At 35.0% G+C, this 21,024-nt stretch overlaps 1 protein-coding gene across 1 annotated transcript in view; it reads left to right on the top strand.

Annotated features, from left to right (window-relative positions):
* Positions 1 to 11,439, top strand: part of LOC149566951 (signal peptide peptidase-like 2) — a 266,964-nt gene extending 255,525 nt beyond the window's left edge. The window contains exons 13-14 of the mRNA XM_089820167.1: positions 10,946 to 11,026; positions 11,107 to 11,439. Coding sequence (XP_089676293.1) covers positions 10,946 to 11,026; positions 11,107 to 11,210 — 185 coding nt within the window. The 3' untranslated portion in view covers positions 11,211 to 11,439. The remainder of the gene's footprint in view (positions 1 to 10,945; positions 11,027 to 11,106) is intronic.
* Positions 11,440 to 21,024: the final 9,585 nt, after the last annotated feature.

Below are 21,024 nucleotides of genomic sequence, written 5' to 3' on the forward strand. Positions count from 1 at the left end.
AGCGGCAATAGAGATCTTGACCTCTAATTTTATGAAATGGAAATATGGTGGTTATGACTGTTATTGTCATCTTCAATTGAAAGAGGTAGTTGTGATAAATTTTAAGATAATGGCATACCTCATGTGATGAAGCATGTGTATGGAAATATGAAGTGTTAAATACTTGGAAATATGAAGGGTCTTATTTTGGGATTTGAAGAGACCTTCATGTGCAAGATGAAGAGTCTAAATTTAATCTATTGATGGGATTGCTTGGTGTATTGAAAAGCAATCAAGTGAATGGATTGTACTTGAACATTTTTTATTATCAATAAAAGAGATCTTTTGCTGGTGTGGTTGGGTTTCTCCCTTCAAGTGGAAGGGTTTTCCTAAGATGCATGTATTGAGTCTTTCGTGTATTGTTTATGCCCTTCTATTGTTGTTTTATCTTTATTTATGGGCAAAAACATTAATAGGAGTAATCACAATAGCTTTTGATATTTCTTGGACAAGAGGATTTGAATACGGTAGTAGAAGTAGGCAAGCAAGATTTAAGCCTATGACTTTGACATGGAGTATATGAAGAGGAAGAAAAATGCGGTTGCCAATGCCTTATTTAGGAGATCTGTCATATGTTCCTCGTCTTAGGTGTTAGCTGATTGGAGGGCTCTTTTATTGGTGGAGTGCTCTAAGAGCACTTGTGCTTGTCAGTTGTTTGGTGGACATATCCAGGATGATCGTTATAAGGTGGATGATGTCATCTACTACAAGGATAGCATTTTCTTGGTGTGAAGATCAAAGTTGAAGAGGGATATCTAGAGAGAAATTCGTGAGTTACCTCTAGCAAGATGTCTTGGATACCTCAAACATATAGATAGATTCATGAGAGGTTTTTAAGGAAAGGCCTCAAGGATGATGTATTGTGATACGTCAAGGAGTGTCCAACATGACAACATAACAAATCCATGCATACTTTTATAGTAGGGCTGCTTCAGCCATTCTTAATTCCCTGTGGTAGAGCATTTCAACAGACTCCATCGTGAACACCCCAAGGTGTAGGGAAAGGATTGCACTTATGCGTGTAATGTTCTCGAATGGTTTCGGTAATGTTCCCAAAAGTTTCGGAAATTTCCCAAACGGTTTTGGAGATGCTCCCATGCTGTGCGGTCACAGCTTGTGCTGTGCAACCTCAGCTGCTCGTGCTGAGCGATCACTTTCCCGAATGGTTTCGAGGATGCTCCCGTGTTGCACGGCTACTGCCCGTGCTATGCGGCCACTTTCTCGAACGGTTTCAAAGATGCTCCCATGCTGCGCGACCACTTTCCCGAACAGTTTCGAAGATGCTCCTGATGGTTTCTGCTCTGATACCACTGTAATGTCCTTGCTCCTTTCTGAGAGAGAATAAGTACGGAAACGGAAGTGTACGTCTACTATAGAGGGAAGTACAAATATGTATGGTGTCAAGTTGCAAAGACATTCATGAAATATGGTTATACGGTACAGACTGTACGGTGTGGGCTAGGATGAGAGTTCGTACAGTTGGTGATGCAATGGTGTATGGTGGATAGGATCCGTATAGAGGTTGTCTGCAATGGACAGAGTCCGTACGACAGTGATGTACGATAGGCATTGTCCGTACGGAAGTGGTGTACGATGACCAAGGCTAATCGTACGAGATGGGCATAAGTGGGTATTGTTAGCCGTACGTTGTGATATCCAGCAGCTCTATAGTGACCTATGCTTGGCTGTACGGTGGCAGAAGATGTAAGAGATGAAGGTCGAATGGTTGTATGGTGGTGAAAGGTAGGAGTGGGGTGTGGGCCGTACAATGGGCAATGTAGTCACATGGAAAATGAACCTCGTGTCGGAAGAAGTGGATGTTGTATGGGTAGAGAGTAAAGGAAAAGTTCTATAACCAAACTTGTAGATCCGAATTTGTGAAGTCAATCCAAACAATAATATAGATTTGAACACAAAAAATCTTCAATAAATATTTGCCAAAAGATGGTGCTCCGACTTGCCAGATCCGAGCACAGTATTACATGCAACGGAATAGGGTGAGGGTTGAATCCCAACAAAACTGAATAAGCCAAGTAGGGAAGATCTTTCACTTCTGAAATGGCGAACAATTCAGAACTCCAACAGGAATTCGCAATGCATAGAAAATAATCCAAAAGCATACCCAAAGACTACCTACAAGTCGTGCTTAAATACTCATCGAGAAACTTTCCGAGGGTGTACAAAGATAGCCAATGGCGACAAACTACAGAAACAATATAAAAATGGGTCCGAGATATATTAAATCAATTAGAACCACAACAAATACAAATATTAACTTGGGCCCCATCTTAATTAATTAAAGTAACTAATTAAAAGTCCTTATATTATTTAAATTCTGGGACCAGTTAATTAATTAATTTAATTTAATTATTACATTAAAATTTCGGGACATGACAACGCAATGGTCATTCATTTGATTAAGTATGCTCCATAGTTACACCATCTGGGGTGACGGGGTCACGATGGAATGGGGGGACAAGTTTCCGAGACGAGAGGACAAAGGGGCCTTAATTTGTGGACAACAGGTGGATGACAAGGGGACAGTGGTAGGGGACATAAGGGGTTGTATATACTATACATTTGGTACTTAAAATGCTAGTTATGAAAAGATATATTGCAATATAAGGTATAAAGATGTAAAAGAGTAAATACTCGAACATTGCATTGACTTGGAACATTGAAAATTGAACATAAATAGTTGAATTAGCAAATAGTCAACACCGGAATGTCCCCCATCCTTGGCAGACGTGGTAGAATTTGGCGGCGCCATTGGGGATGGGGGAACAAAGTCCCCAAGTCCTTGGTGCATCCCCGTCTTCAAGACATGGGGCAAAAAGGGGGTGGGACGTGTCCCCGTGTTACTATGGTATGCTCACTTCTTCCCATACCTATGGAGTTTCAAGTAGTTGTATTGGTAGAGCTATTCTTTCAAGGAATATTTTGGTTGCATGGCCTTCCAAGGAATATAGTCAGCAATGGAGATAGTCAATTTCTTAGTGCTTTCTAGATGTTGACTTCGAGTACTAGTTACCAACCTTAGATGAGTGGGCAAGCAAAAATTTTGAACGATTGGGTGGAGGGTTACTTGAGGAACTATGGCAGCACAACATAAGTCATGGAACCATTGGCTACATCTTGGAATTGCTACAACACCACCTACTACATGTTGATTGAGATGTCACCCTTTAAGGCACTCTACGACTATGAGACTACTTCATTTGTAGATTTGACATTGGGAGATAGTAGAGGGCCTAGAGCTAAGAAATGGTTGCAGGAGAGTTTAGATATTCTTTGGTTCCTCAAGGATATTCTACAACAAGCTATGGTGGGATGAATGGAGTTTTGTGCTGAGGGATTTGTCTAGCTTCACTTGCAGCTTTAAAGCAATCCTCCTTGAAACGAAATGGAACAAATAAGACTAAGCCTCAGAGAGGTAGCATATGTGTTGGAGCTTCCAAAGGGTAGTCAAATACACAATGTGTTTTATGTTTTATGCCTCAAGAAGGCCTAAGCAATGTGTCATAATTTTTAGAGGGCTTCTGCCTCTTGATGAGGAAAGAAAATTGGCTTTGGAAATCATCGAGGTCATGGATTTTAGGGAGAGGAGGCTCAAGTCCGCATAAAATCAAGGAGTATATTGTTAGGTGTAAGGACTTGCCGATTGAGGATGCCACATGGGAGAGTAAGTAGGGAGCATCCTAATAGAAATGGCTTGTGGGCAAGCAATTTCGGGAAGGGGGAACTCTCATATCTCCTCTTTAGCCGGATTCTTTTATTACTTCTTGTTAGATCTTCTGGTCTCTTAAGAGCTGGTTAGCCTTGCAAAGGAGCCTGTTTGAGGGGATGCACTTATGCGCCACCTTTGCTTAGCGAGGTCCAATTTTGATTTATATTTTTTTGGGCACTTATTTGGGTTAACCGACCTTCTTGGTTTGAATTGTTAGAGATCCATATTTATTTTAGCTTGATTGTAGATCAGTGACCAATTCACTTTGCATTTTCTTGTTATTGAGATTCCTATTTGGTAATTCAATTGGAATCACAGTTTCAGAGGTGACATATTGTAATGCCCCGCCAAGGGATCCAAAGAATTAACCTAGAATCTCACTAAGTTTGGTAGTATTTTTTTTTTTTAAACATGAAAGTAAATACCATACATAACTTATGCACCATAACCGAAGCAATAGCAATGTCCATCTAAAAGTAAACATAACATACATAACAGATTACATTCTTTAAAGATCCCTTAACGTTGAATTACATCTAAAAAAACAACTAAAATACATGAATCCATCTAGTACAACATCCACATGAAATAATAATGATAAGTCCAATGTTTATACATTACATTTCAGATGTTCAATCATCCACTGTACAAGTCACAGGGTATGAAAAGCTCAAAAGATTATACATATGTGAAATATGGTACATCATCCTATTTCTAATCCATGATACATCATAGTAAAGATAATCACATGATACATCATCATAGAAAATATATACATCCATCATAAAGATCAAACATAATAATCTAAGTGCACGGTTCCTCCCAACCGTTAATAGCATCATTAGACCATCGTGGATCCTAGCCATCCCTCCGTGCATAACATTCCAAATCACCGAAGAGATCATCAGTATTAACATAGTAGGAATGTCACTCCTATCATATACTATATCATATGCAGAAAATAATCTAACATGCAAATATAAGCATAAGATAACATCATCTAACATATGCTAATCATCAATGAAAGGATACATATCCACCATCATGAAGGACGCATCAGCCACGATGTCTCAATGAATCTCAAATGATAAGAGTGGAAAAACACTACCACCCGACCGCATGGTACCTAAGTGGTCCACTCCGATCGTGCTGAGGAGATAATCTCAAGTCCCAAACAGGCTATCCAAAACACATAGCATAAATCTCTATAAGTTCAGGAATCCTAAAAGTATACTAACTCAAAGGTTCCAAACACAAAAACCGACATCTAATCCTAGAGGCACACAATGACATGTAGGAACCTACTATGCAAGCGGGAAAGTGTCATCGCATTTATCATGTACAAGTTACCTTGGCAGTTAGCTAAACTCCATGGGTCCATACTGATCTCATGCGGCCATTAGTATCCTCTTATACTGACAAGGCATACTATGGAATGCAAGGTCGCAACCATGCGTTCTCTCTACTCCCATCCTAGTCTGTACAAGCACTCGAGGCATGGGTGAGAACCAAAACTCTTATCTTTTTAGGTTCATTCAGTTAGTATTAGGTGTGAATGTTATCACTTATTAATCCAACTTACAATGAGTTACCTTGGCAGCCTCTTAGGGCCTCGACCCCCATTGCAAGCCACTTCCCGACACTACATGCAGATATCCTACCCTAAGCTCATGGAATCATAAATCTCAAAATCACAAAAAATAATCCATAATAAAATCATCAAATATGCATAAAAGCATCAAATCTCCATGAGCAAGCATCCATAGAAATTCATGATCGCAACAGCTCTCTATTGGCAACTGAAGTATCACTGATAATCAAAAGTATCCAATGGTTCTCAATAACCAAAATATATCTCAATCATATTGATCAAAGACTCCAAAAATGGTTGAGTCAAGCATGTCACAACATGACATCATCAAGAATAAATCCACATTTCAGTCCCATCATGGCGACTAGAAAATAACCAAGGATAACTGATCGATGACTAAAAATGGTTAAGTCAAGTGTCTCATACATAAGAATCTCAACTATAACAATCAGTAATTACAACCAATACATAGAGCATTCCATCACATAACCATGGTTGGGTTTATAAAGATCGAGAATAAAACATCATCATGACATCACAATTACATAACTCCCAAGCCTCTGGTAGACGTTCTATAACTGGTCAACACTAGTCAACCCAAAAACCCAAAGCAATAGCATAAAGAATACACAATGCAAACACATATTTTGGTTTTGCCAAATTTACAAACTTGAATGTAAGAGTCTCAGTTTACGTTTCCCAAATTTAGAGAATGAATGGAGGAACATTTGTACATTTTGGATGAATAAAAGTTTTCCTTAAAATCCATTTTCCAATTATAAACTTTGTTTGAAAACGTCCCCCACCAAACTATCAATTAAATTTCATATATTTTATAAAACAATTAATTAAATCTTGAAAATTATATAAGAGTTCACCATTATGAACCTTTGGTATAAATCATTTATCAATTATATAATTATAATTCAAATTATTATTAACATATTTACATATTATATATATATATATATATATATATATATATATATATATATATATATATATATATATATATATATATATATATATATATATACATATACGTACATATATAAATATATAAATTATTATTGCATTTTACAAAAATCGAATTAATAATAATTTCGATTGAAAACATATATAAAAATCTAATATCAATGAATGTCGAATTCATATGAATCGACACACATTTATACATATTGGTGAGTACCTTCGGCGGTACGCAGGGCCTGCGACGTCAGCAGGTACCGTGTACCCCTGCCGTCGTAGTACCTGCGACAGCCGGTACACTGCGACACTGTGGACACGGGGGCACGGGTCTCGTTCCCCCCCCATTAATGCATATCATTTAAAAAAAAAATCGCATAAGCGATTTTCCAATCACCAGTATGCGATTCGGTTTTTAATAAAGTTAAACGTTTTCGATTAATGATATGATATTTCGTTTTTTATTATATATATATATATATATACATGCAGAATTAAAAACATCTCAGCATGTAAACATGTATACATAAATATATATAATTGCATATTTATATATATATGTATGCATATGTGTATGCAGATTAAGAATATAGACATGTATATACATGGTTTATTTAGAAATTCTAATTTTCAGAATTTTTCTATAAACTTTTAATCTCAAATTAATCCAAATATTAATCTAATGGATTTTGCAACAATTTAAAACCTTGGCCCCATGTTCTTTTCAGATCTATGCATATAAGTTTCTCAAATAAATGTAACTACCCATATTGAGAATGCATAAAATAAAAATAGAAAAATCCTCAGAAGACATATGGAAGACACGAAGAAGACAGGGAATGCAAGATGCGGAAATAACATAAGTAAAATCACAAGAATCTACCCAGATTCTGATGCTAATTCGCTTTTCCTCAGAAAATCCGCAGAGCAAGCTCCCTTCTTCAGAGTTCTCAAATCCTCCAATGCTCCAATTGCACTCCAAACGCTATGCCTAAGCTTCTAGGAATGCCTGAATATAAAGAGCTCTCAGGAAATATCTAGAATGCCTCTAGAAACAGCTAGAAGGTGTCACCAACTAAGCAAGTGTCTTTTCCAACCTTCTAGATGAGTCATAGGGTTGTAGACACCATGTGTTTAATTGATGTACTAACCCCCGTGTTGTTGACATAAGAGAAAATAGAAAGGTGCGTTAACTCTCATGCAAGCTTATAACTCCAATTCACTTTTTATATAACTTCTATTTAAATATTTATAACTTTCATTTTAATTTTTATAACTTTTATTATTATTATTTATTTATTACTTTATTATTATTTTATTATTATTAATTTTTAATTTCTAATTTTTTTTTATTTAATCCTTTTTCCCTCAATTAATTCTCATTTAATTAATTATAATCAAAATATCAAATATCATGATATTTTATATTAATTTTCTCAAATAATTAATTTATTAATTAAATCTATTTATTAAGACTTAATTAATAGAAAATTCACCATAGACCTCCAAGATAAAACATGAAAATCCATCATAGAGCAATTCACACAAAATCAGTCTAAGGGGTTAAAAATCACGAATTATGTCATCCGAGACATTCGATGGGTAACATATCCAGATATTTGTCCTACCTCATTAGGACAATTGGCTTAAGGGTTTGGGATTTGGACTTGAGAATTTATCTCCCTTCTCTTATCATTGAGATAGTATAATAGGGTACGCTCATCTTGGCAATTCATGGAAGTTGATACCCGGTACTTGCAACCTGCAGAAAAATCATGCATGTACATACAATATATATAATGCTAAGCTAAACAGACAATGGCAGGAAGTGGTGCATCGTGTAGATCCCGACTAAGCAGGTGACTACGACTCCCTTCCTTAACCACATCAGAAACGCTATACAATAAGAAAACTCACACACCATACACATGCAAGTATGGGGTAAGTATCCATAATAAAACACATGAGATAATAAACCATCTAACTAATCATCAACAATAACTGAAAGCAATGTAAAGATCATCATGCGTACATGAAATGTAAAGTCTAAATAATCTCATCATATAACCATTGAATCCATAACATAATGTCTGATAGTGTCAAAACAATACTACTAATCCATCAACATAAAACTAGTCTATCATACTCTGATAATAATAGCAACAATGTCCAGAAAAGATGTGAACGAGGGTAGGCACTACACATATCTTCTATAGTCTGCTATTTCTCCAATTACGTGAAGTCTCTTCGAGACCTAACTGGAATTAATCTTCCTTGCAGATCAGCAATAATATCCTTGGTTCAATCTGATATTGTTTTCTTCATATCGGCAATATCAAACCTCAGATTGCATCATTCAAAGCAATATGTTCTCAGAGGTATTCACAGCGATCTTCATTGGACATTGAATATTCTGTGGCTTATCATCTATATTGGTAACATAAAAATGGAGAGCTAAAAATGCGTTAGCAATTGGCTACTTTGGCAAATTAGGAGCTGTGAGCATTGTATCAGACATGCCATCTCCATGCCATCTCCATACCTAGTAATTGCTTCACTATTTAATCAGATCGTTGCTGAGATTGTAGGCATTCTCACAGATCAGGACTTCATTCACATTGCAACATCTGTGGCATCATTGTGGTAGGTATCTGCCCATTCATCAACAGAAGCCTCATAGATATTACAATTTTCATCATTGCATTAGCAGTGACAAGCATAGTCATCCACTATTCAGAGGCAACAAACATCAGAGCTTGTATAGGAGTTCATTGCATATATTAGAAAGCATTCATAGGCGATCAGAGGACATTGTGTCGGAGAAGTGATCAGTATATACACGAAACCATTGAACTTAATCCATGGATGATTTCAGACCATTTGGTGGCCGTTTGTAACTTATCTCACTTGATAATTAAGGGTGTAAGCACTGGTTGCTTCTGGTGTGACCTTATGGTATGACACAATCAAGAACTTTAACAATGAAATGCAAATTTTGGGAGAAAGTAGTTATGGTTTTAACATCCATACTACCTCATCAGCCCTCATAGCTGCAATTCAGCGACATCTGGCCTAGAACCTGCCTTGACAAATTCTCTGTTGGCTGCTTTTTCGACATTGTCCACCTCATCATCAGGCTCCATCACATTTTCTGATAGGAGCAAGATCTTGAAACAACCTCTCACTTCCTCTATTGGAACCATCTGAGTCAAGAGTGTCAATAGAATCCGCAGAAATCAGTGCTTGAGACTGTAGGGAGTTGGTATCTTAAATCCTCTTTTCCTAAAGACACTTAGAACCAAATTTAGTCATTTAGAAGATCAAAATTTAGACACTGGAAATTTCACACAACTGGTAGCCAGAAATCCAGCCCTGCCAGAAAGGATCCCTGTTGCTGCTAGACACCTTCGTTCAAGCCATTAAACCAAAAGAAACCACAATGCAGCTAGTGACACACCCACCCAGCTAAGAATCCCATTGATTGACAAATAGCAATTCGAAAATCAGAAGTCACCTCAGAAATTTAATCATCCATCTGTTGCTAGAAGAAAATGGATTGATGAAGCAACGGGTAAAGAAACTCAATGAAAAATTCTTCCCAAGCAAAATAGCTTCTTCCGAAAGGCCACAAAATTTCCATTTCAGACAACATGCTTTCTGCAAGCCTTTGAGTGCAGTTGCTCAATTGATTTCAGCCAACAGCTTGATACAACCTGTTGCCTTAGTTAAAAGCAAGTCAGTCAATCAATTATGACCACTGCACTTTGTTATTGGCATTCTGACCTAAGAAGGTACCACTCTTTAAAGAGCTATCCGTAGACTCTCAGATAACTATACCTACCCTAGCAAGGCTGGTTCCCACAAGATGTATTGAAATTCCACGTCTAAATTCCCTCAAGTGGACGTCATCATTTTTCATTTCTACTTTCTTAGCTATTATCCCAGTAATAGGAGACTAATCAACTGCAGCATTTCCTATTTGCATTCACAATATTTTTGTAACTAGTGAAAATTTGTGAAGGGATTATATCTGAATCTCTAGTCATCAGCTTCAGCGAAGTGCTGCCATTATAGGTATATTAGAACAGTAAGATGCAATACAGTGCTGATGCAATAATCATAGTAGATATTCAAGGTGTACAATCTCCAAAATCTTATGGACACTGGTTTTGACTTGATCTGTTTAAAGAGATTTTAATACAGCTTATTTGGCGAATTCTCCTCACCTTTACACACACACACACACACACACACACACACACACACACACACACAGTAGCTTGTGATTGTCCATTGAGAAATGCAAGACCAGAGCATTTTTTGGTACAATTGAATGCGTGGTTTATGAAGAAATATACATAGGAATTGAATATTCTTAGTTGTCATGATTCATAGAAGATTGCAGAAATTGAATTCATGAGAATGTGGGCGAGAATTGATTGCATTTTTCAATTACGAGCTATGAAATTAAGAAAATAAGATAAATATGACATGCAAAAGAAAAAACAATTTTTATAGGAACAACAGTGAATATAAAAACATGGTGAGTTAATTATATTAATTATTTACATGAATTGTGTCAATATTTGAAACTTAAATCTGTTTTTTTAAACCATTTGCAGGTCTTATGCTCACCTATATTGCCTTGTACCTGATGGATAGTGGTCAGCCTGCACTGCTTTATCTTGTTCCATGCACGCTAGGTATGCAAATATTCAAATTTTTAATTTTTCTTAATTTAAGAACTTTTGCATCATCTTTTAATTTGTATACTGAAATACAGGACTTATCATAATTTTGGCATTCTTACGGGGAGAACTAAGAGACTTGTGGAGTTATGGAGAATGTACACATTCAAAACCAAGTGAAGAAATACAGAATGCCTAATGTGACTCTTGGTTTGAGCATAATATAAATATATGAAAATATTGTAAGGTAGCTATATTTTTGAGTTAACAACTCTGAAGATATGTATATGTTTCAAATGGTTCTTTTTAGGTTACAGAATGTTGTTCTTTTTAGGTTACAGAATGCTGTTCTTTTTGTTTTCTGTTTCAAATGCAGCATCAGAGTCTGTTACTCTTGGATGTCATTAGTAAATAGCATTTTGGTTTAATTGGAGCTTTTTCAATAATGTCTGGAACAGGCATTCCTGGTGTGCTAACATCGATGTGGTTTCTATTGTTTAGACTAAGCATGAACAAAATCCAGTTGGCCTAAATCAGCAGTTTCAGATGAGAAACAGAAAATGACAACTGTGCTCAAGAGTTAAATTGAATGTATTTTTGATGAAGTACTGCTCTGATACCACTAATGACGGTACGCTTTGATACCACTTGATGAAGTACTGCTTTGATACCACTGACGAAGGGCCACACCACCCTTACCAACTCACAACCAAGAATGCAACAATATGCAGAGATAACAAAATACTTCCCAAGCAATTTTATTAAATTTGAAAATCCAATAGCAATTACAATAACATTTCTCCAAGATCCAAGTGTAAATTGCCTCACATTCGGCGCTTTGTCTACACACTCACAACTCCATCACAATCCTGCTGTAAACTGCCTCACATTCGGCGCTCTGTCCACAGATTCAGGAAATCTCACTCTTCATTTCCTCTAATTTTCGTCACTTTCTCTCTCCACATTTTAAAAAAAAAATTATTTTCTTTGTTTTTTGTCCCAATAATTTTCCCATGCAAGATGCTCCTGAATCAGACTCCCCCGGTAGATAGAAAAGTGTGTCCCACACTTTGACGCCAAAAGAAAGATCTACCATCATCTTCATCTTCACCAAAGGTTTCCACCTCAATAGGGACAACAAAACCACCATGCAAATCTTCCACATCAGCATCTCAACCATCCAATCAACATGCTCATTCCCAGGAACAAACTGAACATAATGCTTCAACAGAAAACTCTCATCCACATCAGCAACTAGTGAATTTACACCCATAGCAACAAACCCCACATCAACAGCCACATGTAGATCTCCATCAACACATGCCAAACTCTCAACACCAGCAACCTCATTGCTCACAACAAGATGCTCTGCAAGATACAAGTCACCACCAACATCAACCAAATCATCCACAACCAAATGCTCTACAGTCTTCATGTCAAACTCAACCAATTGATCTTGAAAACCAACATCTGTCCCAACATCAACAACATTAGGAATATCTTCAGCAACAACCTCTAGTTGCTCTATAGGTTCTGCATCAGGCTCCACAAACTGATCAACAAAACCAACCTCTTCCACCTCAACCTTGCGATGCCATTTTCTCTCACGAACCTCCTTAACTTGATCAGCCAATCTCATCCAACCGAGAAAACATCTTAGAAAAATTTCTCTCTACTATATCATGAATTTTCGCAATCATCTTAGGGTCCAATCCACTTGGAGCCATATCCCAAGATCTTCATAAACCCTCTGCAACAAATCCTTCCTATGCTCCTTGTGACAACCAAATTGTTTGCAAGTCAGATCGCAACCTGCCACCTCGCACGAACAATCAGGAACCACGTCACAAGTCTAAGACAACGGATCTGCAATCCACAAGCTCGCCACAATCATGCCTCAACAAGTCCAGTCTTCCATCTCCGCATCCATATATCAATTTGCATGTCCTCCCAAGGTCTTGGTGTAAACTGCCTTAGGTTCGGCGATCGATTTACATGCTCGGGAACTCCCACTCTAATAAACTCCACCCAACCAAGGTCCTGGTACAAATTGCCTCACACTTCGGCGATCTGCTTGTACACTCAGGAACTCCTGATCTGATAAACTTCACCCAACTAAGGTCTTGGTACAAACTGCCTCACACTTTGGCGATCTGCTTGTACACTTAGGAACTCTTGCTCTGATACCACTTGATGAAGTATTGCTCTGATACCACTAATGACAGTACGCTCTGATACCACTTGATGAAGTACTACTCTGATACCACTGACGAAGGGCTACACCACCCTTACCAACTCACAACCAAGAATGCAACAATATGAAGAGATAACAAAATACTTCCCAAGCAATTTTATTAAACTTGAAAATTCAATAGCAATTACAATAACATTTCTCCAAGATCCAAGTGTAAACTGCCTCACATTTGGTGCTCTGTCTACACACTCACAACTCCATCACAATCCTGCTGTAAATTGCCTCACATTCGGCGCTCTGTCCACAGATTCAAGAAATCTCACTCTTCATTTCCTCTTTCTCTTTCACACCTTGAAACTTTCCAAGCTTTCCAAACTTCCACTACTCCAGTTTCTCCTTCTCGAGCTTCTCCTCGAGCTTCTACTTCTCAAGCTTCTACTTCTCAAGCTTCTTCTTGAGCTTCTATTTCTTGAACTTGACTACAAATGATAATAAGCCTTGCTTAAATAGGCACTTCTAACCCAAGACATTACAAACACAACCAATGTGGGATAAAAGGTAAATACAACTACTTTTAAATAAATATTAAGTTCTCACCCAAATACAACTAAGCACCTAACAAATATTAAATACATGATTTATCCAAAACCTTCTAGAATTCCACCTACACACTTTGATAAATGGAATGCCAACTATATATTTTGTTTCTTTTTATTCACGCCACCTATGCACATTGAAAATAGGAATTTCTCTTTTCCTTTCTTTTCTCCTTTTTCCCTTTATTTTTTATTATTTCTCTAATTTTCGTCACTTTCTCTTTCCTCCACAATTTTTTTTTTTTAATAAATTTTTATTTTTATTTTTATTTCCCAATAATTTTCCCATGCAAGATGCTCTTGCATCAATTTTGTCAGTCTATTAAGATAAATTGTTGGTCTACATTTGCTTCTTTAACAATCTTTTCGCCATTCAATTCTCATCAGAAGATACGACTTTATGTATTATGATAGTTAACACAATAAATATACTGTTAGCCTAAATTAAGTGGGTCAGTTATTTATGGATATTATTTTATTAAATCGAGACCATGAATTTTTTACAGGTCTTGGAATTGCTTCTTCAATCATTTTTCTCTCCATTGGTGGCAGCTGATAGATTCTTTTTGGCTAATGGAAATGGATCTTTTAATAGTCTATAATTCTGAGTGATCTGTGATTTAAACTTGTGACTTTGCTTTCAAGAGTACAATTTCTCCATCACTAGACAACCCAAGAGTACCATAATTAATTAATGATTAAAATAACTATAATAAAAATAATCATTTCAAAATGAAATTATAAGATGAACAATAAATACATGATTTTATCAGTTAATAATTGACAACTAATTAATTTAAGTAACCCAAGTCAAATATGATTTCTAATTAATAATAGAGAATAATAAAATTAATAAAATGCATAATATAATATAATATAATAAAGTTTAACTCATGGTCAAAAGGTATGAAATGAATATCTGTGATTCTCCCATATATATATATATATATATATATATATATATATATATATATATATATATATATATATATATATATATGTATATATATAAGAGTGAATACTTCATCAAAAAGGAGATACGGAGGAAAGAAGAAAGAATGGTGCATAGAAACTAATGAATAATAGATTTAAATGAAAGAATATGAAGAAAATAAGGAGGCAACTCTTTCATCATACAAAAATAATGAAGGATTATGACTCTTTCACAGGTGGTAATTAAGAAAGGTTGCGATTCTTTTGAAGGATGGTAATTAAGAAAGGTCTCTACTCTTTCAAAATGTAGAAATGGTGAAGAGTAGTTGTGACTCTTTCAAATTTCAATAATTAAGAAAGATGGACTCTTTTTAAGGGTGCTAATTATGAATGGTTGCAATTCTCTCAAAGGGCAGATACAATGAAGGGTTGTGACCCTTTCAAAGATAGGTAATTGTGAAATGTTGTCAGCATTGTAAAAGGGCAGACATTATGAGGTGTATTTTCCTTAGATTGAAAGATATTAAGGAGAGAATGTTTCATTTGATGAGGACATCCAAGGAGGATCAACCTAGGGAATACTATAATATTCTCAAAGTAAACAATGGAAAGTGGTGACTTAATTCTATGAAAGGCGGCGACCCTTTCATTAATAAATTATAAAGGGAATTCACACCAAATGTTGATGGATCATGGAATGGAAAGAAACATTTGATCTATATAATTAGATATCATATTTGACTTGAATAATAAGGCAATGTTAAACAAACATGATCCTTTGAAAGGATATCTTGTTGAAAAAATTCAACTAAGGTAATTGGGGGGAGGGGGGTAGGCGTAGGCTCGGGGTGGGGCACGTGAATTAGTACCTTACATTTTTTTTTACATATTTAACCTTTTAACCATAAACCAATAAATTGTAATTCACTTTGACCAATATTTGTTGTGACATCAACTAATTTATCAATATGAAATAACTTGGGACCTATTACTAAATTGTAAAGTTGTCAAAGTAATGAACATGTAATAAGAGTAATCACACACAAAACACACAACTCAGTATTTTGGTCTCATAGAAAACCCTTGGTTAGAGGGAAAAACTATAGTGGGGATAATACCCATAACTCATCACTATAGTAATAAGATGCCCAACTAAGATCTTACAATAATGCCACTTTCCAAATGGCTTCACCCTATTAGGAGTGATTGATACCTGGTTAGAAGTATCTATGGTCCTATTAGAGACTACTCTGTAAGAGATTTTATCCCACTTATATAATGTTTACTCTATTAAAGGATTTACAGTAAGTTCAAACTTGAACTTCTAAGTCTTGTTAAAGACTACCTATTTAGAGGATTAAAATCCTATTGTTAAACTGTTAGGAATAAATCAAGAAGAGTTTTGAAATGTGATTGCTTCTTCTAAAAGCATTTTAGATCCTTTAAGCTCTTCCTTTCCTTTTCTACCACTTTGCTCTGTGATTGTTCCACAATTTTGTAACTATATTTCTTATCTTACTCTTTTAGACATCCTTCAACAACTTGAAACCTCTCTTCTTGATCTCTTATATACCGTTCCTTGTCCAAATCATCCATGAATCGTTCTAACATTAGGTGCTGACCATCTAATCATATTTTGTCATTCTTGATAAAAATAACTTTGTTTCTATTCTTTGAACCTTCCTTGAACTCATCACATAAATCTTTACACATTCCTTCATAAGCCATTTCCTTTGATTCTTTGACATGCGTCCTTCAATTCATCTTTTGTGCATATTCAATTAATCTTATTTCTTAATGATTGTGCCTCTGATTTACAAAAAAAAAAAAAAATGCTGCTTTGTTTATCTATTCATTCAATTTTTCGTTCACCAACAATGCTCCTTGGCTCCAATAATATTCCTTTGTACTGACTAGGTTCTTCCTAACCTTTGCACTAATAGTGTTCTAGTCTTTTGATATAATTCTTCTTCTTGTCTTTTCTGATAGTGTCTTCTATCTTTCGAGAACACTTCTCTATTTACCTATTTTCTTAACTTGCTTAATAGTGATCTTTTCCTCTTTCATGATTTGCCAATAATGACAACCATACTCAAAATCGTCTTTAATAAGCTACATAGGAGTTGGTGAAGTAACATATCTCTTTTGAAAGAGTTGTGTCTCCTAATTATTGAGGTGTGTACTCGGATTTGATCTTTTATTGATCTTATTAAATGTGTAGATAACTATATGAGCAACTTATTTCCAATATGTGTTATCCAACTTGGCTTCATCAAGCATGGTTAAAACCTTTTCCTTCATGGTTTGTTCTTCCTTTCTTTCTACCCATTTTGTTTAGGTGTCCTTGCAATACCATATTGTCTTTTAGTGCCAAGTTGTTCAAAATAGTCTTCAAACTCTTGAGATATATTCTTCACCCTTTTCTAATCTCAAAAAATCTATCTTCAAATCTACTTCCTTTTGAACCATCTTTTTGAACACTTTAAATATTTCAAAATTCTTTGATTTTTGCTTCAATAATGCTGTTCAATTCATCCTTGTATGGTCATCAACATTAGACATACTCTTTTAATTACTATTGACTTAGTAGGACCATATAAACCTATGTGAAGTAGTTATGATCTCTCTTTTTTCGTTTCCTAAGTTGACACTCATTGCTAGTATGGTTTTTAATCCCGTGAATGAGTGACATACCTCTTAACATTCTATTTTTATCACTTTGACTAGGTTATTAAAGTTTAGATGTTCAAGTCTTTTATCCCACAACCTTCTTCAACCCATCCCATTAGGCATATTTCTCTTTTTCCGTCATTGCTTGTGATATCTTTTAGACTATAAACATTTTGACTTGTATTCTTACCTTTTGCAATTGTCTTTCTTAATTTTCTCTATCTCACATCCACAAGCCTTGAATAAAACATTGTAACCATTCTCACAAATCCAACTAGCAGTTAAGAGGTTATATGTTAAACATTCTATATAGTAGACATCATAAATAAGCATATTATCATCCAACAACAAGGTTCCTAAGACTTTGATCATCTTGGAAGTATTATCTCCAAATATAACAAACCCTCCATCATAAACTTCAAGTTTAGTGAACTTCTCTCTTAGAGGTCATATGGTTTAAATAACCACAACTAATCAACCCACAAATCCATTTTTTTAATATGAAACATTGTTCGAAAAAACATTGATTTAGTTCCTTCGATTTCAAAACCAGCTTCAACATGTTCATTTTTCTCAACATCAACATCACCTTCTTATTTTGTTGCTCAACATTCAATCTATAAAACATATCTATGTGACCAAGACTGTGATAGTTGAATAATCTCAAATTATACAACATAGATCTCATCATGGGTTTGAGGTCTTCACACCCAATCGATGATAATTGATTTGTTATGCTTTCATAAGAGTGTTTTCCAACAAAGTCTGATATTCTTTATAAGGAAAATCTATATTCATTTATTTTATGCCATATTGATTATAAAAGAATTAATAACCAAAGGAATGAGAGTTAAATCTGTTTGGAAACCTTTCATGCATACTTGATCATTTGAACACATTGATGTTTCTCTTGACATGAACATCTACATCTTTGTGATTAGACTTTGAGGAAGTTTTTACTTTATTAGTTCCTGACATCTTTGAATTTCAGCCAACATCTTTCTCTGAGTACAAGAAAAAACATAGTATAAAACCCTAGCAATTAATCTAACAATAGCAAGGAAAACATTATACCTTAACACTAGTTTTCTTAGCTACCCTCAACTTAGCTTGCTCCAGTGTTCAAAATTTATGCTATGTGAGAAAAATACAAAAATAAAATAATTTGAACATATTTGAAGATATGTATTCTATTGGCTCCTAAATTAATTTTTTTTTAATAACCCAGTGATAGGAACACACACCTAAGGACAACTAATTCCCATATTCAATGTACCTATTCAGACACTAGGGCCAACTATAAGGCTATACTCCTACTCCACACGAGGTGAACCTCAAATTCATTCATATGATACCAGTTTCCAAAACATACACTTGAATCTATACAAAGTAGATAAAATCCTAATTCTTCTATGCTTATGCAAACAATCATGAACATGAAATAGCTCATAACACAACTCATGAATTTGATAAATTAAGTGAGGGCAACTCTTCTGAACTCCTAAACAAAAAGGGAAAATATATTTGATTAAAGATTTGAATCAACATATCCCACATATGTAACAACAATAAACATGCAATCTCTAAGATGACCAGTCCCTTCTCTATTGGGCATTAAATAAGTCAAAACATACATAAGGATACCAAGATATACTCATATATTTAGATATCAAATCTATCCATTCACCTTGCAAACAAACATCTATCTTCAAAATGAAACTCATATTTATCAAATCCTTCTATGATCCCTGCAATTCTGTCAATGCATATCAAGCAATTTACTCAAGTCCTTGACCCAACAACAAAATACAAAATGGCATACAACTTCAAAGCTAAGCTGCAATTGGACAATATGCACCTTGTACATATATCACAGAAAATTACAAACCCATAAAGAGGAGAGATGGTTTAGATTGAAATTTTCAACAAAGTTTTGTATTCATTTCCTTGATACCAATACATCAAATGTATGTACAAAAGTCAGAAAATACACAACACATGACTATATTATCTAAATGCTTAGAAGAAATTACAATGTTGTTCATAATAGAGAAAAATGTTGGGCTTAAATGGTGGGATCATAGGTAGAGCTCTGTTGAATAGCTTGGAAACAACCAACCATCAACAACCCCTGAAGATGAGAAAATGAAGAGAACAAATAGATAGGAAGAATTCCTAGATTTGATCTGATGCTACCATGTGTTCACTTAAGACTCTTCCACCTACTACTGTAGAACTCATCTCTTCTCTCCTCAACTAAAAAAATCAAATCTCATCACTAAGACCCGACAAAGTTGCAAAAATATCCCCTCAAAATAATGAGAAAACCCTACTTTGATGGAATATCAGATATGCAACCAAAGAGTGTTGGAGTCTTTAATTTGATTGTGTTTTGTCTTCTACTACCCTTAATCATGTAAATCTTCAACTGCCTCATGCCGACAAAGCCTTATCGTCTACAATTGCTTTTACTTCATTCTTGATGGGCCGCTTGTCTCACTTGGTTGTTTGGTGATGACCTATGCCTTGTTTTGTTGATCCATTTTGAACTTTAAAACCCTTCGTGTTCTTGCAAGCCTAGAAATTGGCTTTTACAATCTTACAATCATAACCCTAATGCATGATCGAGGGATCCCCTTTAAGTCTTCTACGATCTCACGATCACCATTGGGCTTTGTCTATTCCAGCCTTACAATCCTGCAACTAATGCAAACCCATTTTCAGGAACTTAGGACACAAATGACATTATGGAAACAATAATTAAAGATTTTCTTTTATGAGGAATGACAAATTTTCTTCCTAATTTTCACAAAGTATTTCAATTTTTTTTGGTTCGGTGATAAATTAGGCCAACATATTCTATCATCAAGGAAAACATGTTGTAGGGTTTCTTTGAGTGTTATGAAGATCATGATTTTTTTTGTGGCATTTGACCTACCTTAAATTGTAGATCTTCATTTCCATCTTTTATTCAAATTAGAAAATATAAATTATGTTGTTATCTTATGTTAATTATATTATTTCTCTTATTTTGAAATTAAAAAGGAATGGTTATAAAAATTTAAAAAATCAAATAATTTATTTTAAGTGATTTGGTTTGTCTTCAAATATAACCTTTTCATTTGTTTATGTTTCTCATGACTAAAAGCGTGGTAATTCTATGTAAATTAATGGAATTTTAAGAGCTTTTCTAGAATTCATTATCTCTGCAAGCTTTCACGTTTGCTAAAGTCCTGTAAATAATGAGCTTTCCATGAAGAGCAAGTGTTGTCCCTCACAAAGCAAGGAAAGGTTAAATCTTTTTTGTCCAAATTTATGGAGTGAGGGAGATTGAGGACACATAGGGGTAGAGAAAAATATATTTTGGATAAAAAAATTAGTTGTCTTGCTAGTGGAAATAATGTGATTAAGAATATACTGAATATGAGTTTTAGCTCTTATCTTTTCAATAATATCGTGATTTTATTCATTATAATCCTAATTGTAAATCTAACCTTATAGTCATAAATCTAATTGAAATCATTTAACCCCAATTTTTAATAATATATAAACCCTAAAATTTACCATAAAATTTCTAATCACAACCCTATCCTCAACTATAATCTTAACTTTTACACTAA

This window comes from Cupressus sempervirens, chromosome 3 (genome assembly GCF_028749045.1).
Source record: "Cupressus sempervirens isolate cs-2001-9-10 chromosome 3, ASM2874904v1, whole genome shotgun sequence".
NCBI classification, from domain to species: Eukaryota; Viridiplantae; Streptophyta; class Pinopsida; order Cupressales; family Cupressaceae; genus Cupressus; species Cupressus sempervirens.